The sequence below is a fragment of the Chiloscyllium plagiosum genome, chromosome 25 (assembly GCF_004010195.1).
Source record: "Chiloscyllium plagiosum isolate BGI_BamShark_2017 chromosome 25, ASM401019v2, whole genome shotgun sequence".
NCBI classification, from domain to species: Eukaryota; Metazoa; Chordata; class Chondrichthyes; order Orectolobiformes; family Hemiscylliidae; genus Chiloscyllium; species Chiloscyllium plagiosum.
The window spans coordinates 50,427,201-50,433,526 of NC_057734.1; the positions used below are offsets into that span (position 1 = coordinate 50,427,201).

At 45.7% G+C, this 6,326-nt stretch overlaps 1 protein-coding gene across 4 annotated transcripts in view; it reads left to right on the forward strand.

The window, feature by feature from the left end:
- Positions 1-6,326, forward strand: part of si:ch211-225b11.4 (thyroid adenoma-associated protein homolog) — a 240,776-nt gene that overhangs the window by 53,054 nt on the left and 181,396 nt on the right. For all 4 annotated transcript variants that reach the window (XM_043716172.1, XM_043716174.1, XM_043716173.1 and 1 more), the window contains one exon: positions 4,624-4,711. In XM_043716172.1, the coding sequence (XP_043572107.1) occupies positions 4,624-4,711 (88 nt within the window). The remainder of the gene's footprint in view (positions 1-4,623; positions 4,712-6,326) is intronic.

Sequence of the window (6,326 nt, forward strand, 5' to 3'; positions counted from 1 at the left end):
GAGTAAAAGTCACCGCATTGTGGTCACTGTCCCCAAAGTGCTCACCTACCTCTAATTCTAACACCTGGCCTGGTTCGTTACCCAGAACCAAATCTAGTATGGCCTCACCTCTTGTTGGCCTGTCTACATATTGTGTCAGGAAACTCTCCTGCACACATTGAACAAACACTGACCCATCTAACGAACTTGAGCTATAGCTTTCCCAATCAATATCAGGAAAGTTAAAGTCCCCCATAGCAACCACCCTATTACTTTCACTCTTCTCTTGCATCATCCTCGCAATCCTTTCTTCTACGTTTCTAGGACTATTAGGAGGCCTGTAAAAAACTCCTAACAGGGTGAGCTCACCTTTCCTATTCCTAACCTCAGCCCAAACTACCTCAGATGGCAAGTCCTCATCCATCGTCCTTTCCACCACTGTAATATTATCTTTGACAAGCAATGCCACACCTCCCCCTCTTTTACCCCCACCTCTGTCCCTACTAAAACATTTAAATCCTGGAACCCGCAACTGCCAATCCTGTCCCTGTTCTAGCCATGTCTCCGTAATAGCCACAACATCGAAGTCCCAGGTACCTACCCACGCTGCAAGTTCACCTACCTTATTTCGTATACTTCTTGCATTGAAGTATACACACTTCAAGCCACTTTCCTGTTTACAGACACCCTCCTTGGGAATTGATGCCATGTTCCTAACCTCCTACACTCCAGGCCCTGCACCCTGCAGCTACAATCTGGGTTCCCATGCCCCTGCAGAGTTAGTTTAAACCCCCCCGAAGAGCACTAGCGAACCTCCCCCCAAGGATACTGGTGCCCCTCAGGTTCAGGTGTAGACCATCCTGTTTATAGAGGTCCCACCGTCCCCAGAAAGAACCCCAGTTATCCAAACACCGGAATCCCTCCCTCTTGCACCATCCCTGTAGCCACGCATTTAAGTGTTCTCTTTCCCTATTCCTCGAATCTCTATCACGTGGCACGGGTAACAAACCAGAGACAACAACTCTGTTCGTTCTAACTCTGAGCTTCCAACCTAGCTCCCTGAAAGTCTGTCTAACATCCTCGGCACTCCTCCTACCTATGTCGTTGGTGCCCATGTGGACCACGACTTCGGGTTGCTCCCCCTCCCCCTCCAGGACCCGGAAAACACGATCAGAGACATCACGTACCCTTGCACCTGGGAGGCAACATACCAAACGTGAGTCTCTCTCGTTCCCACAAAACCGCCTATCTGTGCCCCGAACTATCGAGTCCCCAATTACTACTGCTCTGCTCTTCTTCACCCTTCCCTTCTGAGTAACGGGGACAGGCTCCGTGCCAGAGACCTGAGCCCTGTTACTTACCCCTGGTAAGTCATCCCCCCCACAAGTATCTTAATTGACATGGCCTCATTATTCAGCAAGAAAACTCAGAAGTTTGTAGTTAGTACCATAAAAAGCAAAATAAACAATAAGAGATTAACAAAGCCCAGCACAGTCTGATTAACCATTAACTGAGATTAAGATAATGCACAATGTCGTCAGGCCTGGCTGTGGTATCAGGGCCTGTGGTGAATTAGTTGAGATGGCGCACCCCAATAAACTATCTGTACCTGCCTCTGAGATTAAAAAAAAGGATGATGCTCCTGAGTGTTCTCAGGAACCCCACTATAAAGTACATCTCTGGATGTTCATTGTGTTTGAGAGGTACCCACAGCAGAATAGCCCTTTTGTCTAAGATGTGAAAAATAGCCTCTTCACTTAAAGTGCTAAGCATGGTTACATCCAATTCAGATCACTGAAAAATTCACATCAGTCAAAAACAGAATAAATCTCAATGTTTATTTTCCTCGTCATGTATCTTCTCATGTCATTCCATTTCTGGCAGATCACCATTCAATGAGGAAGAATTCATATCAGGTCCTGCTAGTTCAAATTCAGCCAGTGTTGATAGAGTTTAGTCTTCTAGTGTTAGCAGGATTTTGTCCCTCTGGGAAGGTGGGATTTGGTCTCTGTGTTTGCGGGATTTAGTCTATCCGTCTTGATGAGGTTTGGTCTCTTGGTGTTGGGATTTGGTTTACCCGTGTTGATGAGATGTTACCTCCCTGCATTCTTGGAGTTTGGCCTCCATGTGCGTGCAGTGGGTTTCCCCGTGCAGTGGGATTTTGTGGTCTCTGTGTTGATGGGGTTTGGTGTCTCCGTATTGGCGGGATTTGGTCTCCCCTTCATGGGATTTTGTGTCTCCATGTTGGTGGAGTTTGTTCTCACCCTGCAGTGGGATTATTTTCTGTCCATGCTGGTAGGGTCTGGTCTCTCCATGCATTGGAGTGTGTTGCCAGCACATTGGTCAGTGTTGGCAATGTGTAATCTCCCTGAGTTGGTGAGGTGGCTTTCCCCCTTTGTCTGTCCATGTTGGTAGGATTTGGTCTCCCTCTGCAGTGGAATTTTGCTTCTCTGTAATTTGTTTTCCCTGTGTTATTCTATGAACCACTGTTTAATAGGTGTTCTTTGTCACAGGCGTCTTGTCTTGCTGAATCTGATGTTTCTTGTCATAGTGACTCACTATGTGAAGACAAAAATGTGCAGCGGAATCTGTTTTCCTTGTGTCGGCAGGGTTTTGCTTCCCACATCAGCAGGGTTTGGTCTCCCCTTGTTGGCAGGATTTGATCTCCCTGTGTTGGTGGGATTAGGTCACCTCATGCTATTGGATTAAATCTCCCCATGTTGTTCTGTGAATCACTAGGTAGAGCCATAGAGATGTACAGCATGGAAACAGACCCTTCAGTCCAACTCATCCAAGCCCACCAGATATCCCAACCCAATCTAGTCCCACCTGTCAGCACCTGGCCCATATCCCTCCAAATACTTCCTATTCATATACCTGTCCATATGCCTTTTAAATGTTGCAATTGTACTAGTCCCCACCACTACCTCTGGCTGCTCATTCCATACATGTACCACTCTCTGTGTGAAAACATTGTCCCTTAGGACTCTTTTATATCTTTCCCCTCTCACCCTAAATCTATGCCCTCTAGTTCTGGACTCCCCACCCTAAGGAAAAGATGTCTATTTATCCTATCCTTGCCCGTCATGATTTTATAAACCTCTATAAGGTCACACCTCAGCCTCCGATGCTCCAGTGAAACAGCCCCAGCCGATTCAGCCTCTCCCTGTAGCTCAAACCCTCCAACCCTCGCAACATCCTTGCAAACCTTTTCTGAACCCTTTCAAGTTTCACAACACCTTTCCAGATTTGCACACAATATTCTAAAAGTGGCCTAACCAACATCCTGTACAGCTGCAACATGACCTCTCAACTCCTATACTCAATGATCTGAGCAATAAAGCAAAGCGTACCAACACCTTCTTCACGATCCTATCTACCTGCGACTCCACTTTCAAGGAGCTATGAACCTGCATTTCAAGGTCTCTTTGTTCAGCAACACTCCCTAGGACCTTACCATTAAGTGTATAAGTCCTGCTAAGATTTGCTTTCCCAAAATACAGCACCTTGCACTTAACTAAATAAAGCTCCATCTGCCACTTCTCAGTGCATTGGCCTATCTGATCAAGATCCTGTTGTAATCTGAGGTAACCTTCTTCGCTGTCCACTACACCTCCAATTTTGGTGTCATCTGCAAACTTACTAACTATACCTCTTATGTTCACATCCAAATCATTTATATAAATGATGAAAAGTAGTGAACCCAGCACTGATCCTTGTGGCACTCCACTGGTTACAAGCCTCCAGTCTGAAAAACAACTCTCTACCACCACCCTCTGTCTTCCACCTTTGAGCCAGTTCTGTATCCAAATGGCTAATTCTCCCTGTATTCCATGAGATCTAACCTTGCTAACCAGTCTCCCATTGGGAACCTTGTCGAACGCCTTACTGAAGTCCATATCGATCACATTTACTGCTCTGCCCTCATCAATCCTCTTTGTTTCTTCTTCAAAAAATCAAGTTTGTGAGACATGATTTCCCACGCACAAAGCCATGTTGACTATCCCTAATCAGTCCTTGCCTTTCCAAATACATGTACATCCTGTCCCTCAGGATTCCCTCTAACAATTTGCCCATCACGGATGTCAGACTCACTGGTCTATAGTTCCCCGGCTTGTCCTTACCACCTTTCTTAAACAGTGGCACCACTTTAGCCAACCTCCAGTCTTCTGGCACTTCACCTGTGACTATCGATGATACAAATATCTCAGTAAGAGGCCCAGCAATCACTCCCCTAGCTTCCCACGGAGTTCTATGGTACACCTGATCAGGTGCTGGGGATTTATCCACCTTGTTTCCTATCTACCTGCGACTCCACTTTCAAGGAGCTTTGAACCTGCACTCCAAGGCTATTTGTTCAGCAACACATTCAAGGACCTTACCATTAAGTGTATAAGTCCTGCTAAGATTCGCTTTCCCAAAATGCAGCACCTCGCATGTATCTAAATTAAACTCCATTTGCCTTCTCAGCCCATTGCCCAGATATCCCAAGATCCCGTTGTACTCTGAGGTAACCTTCTTCACTGTCCACTACACCTCCAATTTTGGTGTCATCTACAAACTTACTAATTATACCTCTTACGCTCACATCCAAATCATTTATATAAATGATGAAAGTGGTAATATGTGTTACTTTTGTCACAGGCCTCTGTCTTGCTGGATCTGCTGTTTCCTGTCATAGTGGCTCACTGTGAGGACAAACGGAGTCAGATTCTGTCCCGTGCTTTTCAAGGTAAGTTACTCTGTGCTATGTTCTGTTTGGGTTGCATAGCTGTGATGCTGCTGAGAGGTTCCACACACAACGATCTCTCTGAGTCACCTGGGTTTCCCTATCATTAGAGGAGATATTGATTCTTAGAACTTGCTATTTCTAGTCATTCTGCCATTTGGCCTGTTGAGTCCATGTTGTCTGTAGAAAAATCCAATCAGTCCTATTCCCTCTCTTTATCTACATAACCCTGCAGGTGGCTCAGTGGTTAGCACTGCTGCCTCACAGTGCCAGTGATTCAGGTTCAATTCCTCCCTCGGGCAACGAGTTTGCACAGTCTACCCATATCTGCGTGGATTTCCTCCTGGTGCTCTCATTTCCTCCCACAGTCTAAAGATGTGCAGGTTAAGTGGATTAGCCACAGGCAATTAGGATTACATGGTCAGTGTGAGATGCTCTTTGGAGGCTTGGACCCAATGAGTTGAATGATTGCTTCCACATTGTAGGGATTCTATGATTTGCGGTGGCATGATGGCACTGTGTTTAGCACTGCTGCCTCACAGCGCCAGGCACCCACTTAAAATTCCATCCTTTGGTGACTGTCTGTGTGGAATTTGCACATTCTCCCCTTCAGCTGGTGATGAGTCACTCTCTTGAATTGCTGGCATCTTGGCGATGTTCGTTTCAGTGTTTATGATTGAGACTTCCAGGATTTTAACTAAGTGTCAATGAAGGAACAACGATGTAGTTCCAAAACAGGAATTTTTGTGGCTTGGAGAGACAAAGAGTTCTCATGTATCTGCTGCCTTTCTCCTTTCAGTAGTGGTAGAGGTTATTCGTTTAGAAGGAGCCTCGGTCAGTTGTTGCAGTGCATCTTGCAGATGCTACACACAGCTGTCACCTTACATTGCTGATGGAGAGAGTGAATGTTGAAGTTGGTGAAATGCTGATCAGACAGGCTCCTGGGTGGTATTGAGCTGCTTGTTGGTGCTGATGTCATCCATGCAAGTGGAGATTATTCTATCACACTTCTGACTTGTACCTTACAGATGGCAGAGAGGCTTTGAGGTGTTGGGAGGTGAGTTACTCACCACAGAATCCTCAGCCTCAGGCTGCATTTGTAGCCTCAGTATTTAAATTGTAGTCCAGTTCAGTTTCTTGACAGTGGCACACCAGGATGCTGTTTATGGGGAATTCAGCGATGGCATTGTAATAGAATGTAAAGTGCCAATGGTTAGATTCTCTCTTGGAGATATTTATGCAGTGTGTTTGATGTTTATGTGGTGCAGAGTTGCTTATTACAAATCAATTCAAGCCTGGCTGTGGTCTGTGGCTTGTTGCATATGGACATGGAATGTTTCATTTTCGGAGAGGTCATGACTGGTATCGAACAGTGTGTAATGAACAGCAAATATCTCACTTCAGGTCTTATGATTGAGCAATAGTCATTGATGAAACGGCTGAAGATGGTTTTGCCTAGGCTTGTACCCTGAGGAACTCTTGCAGTGATGTCTTGGAACTGAGATAGTTGTCCCCTGATTGCTATTCATTCTGGCATTGCAAGGGCTTCTTGATACTGCACTCAATCAAACAATGGGTGGCACGGTGGCACAGTGGTTAGCACTGCTGCCTCACAGCG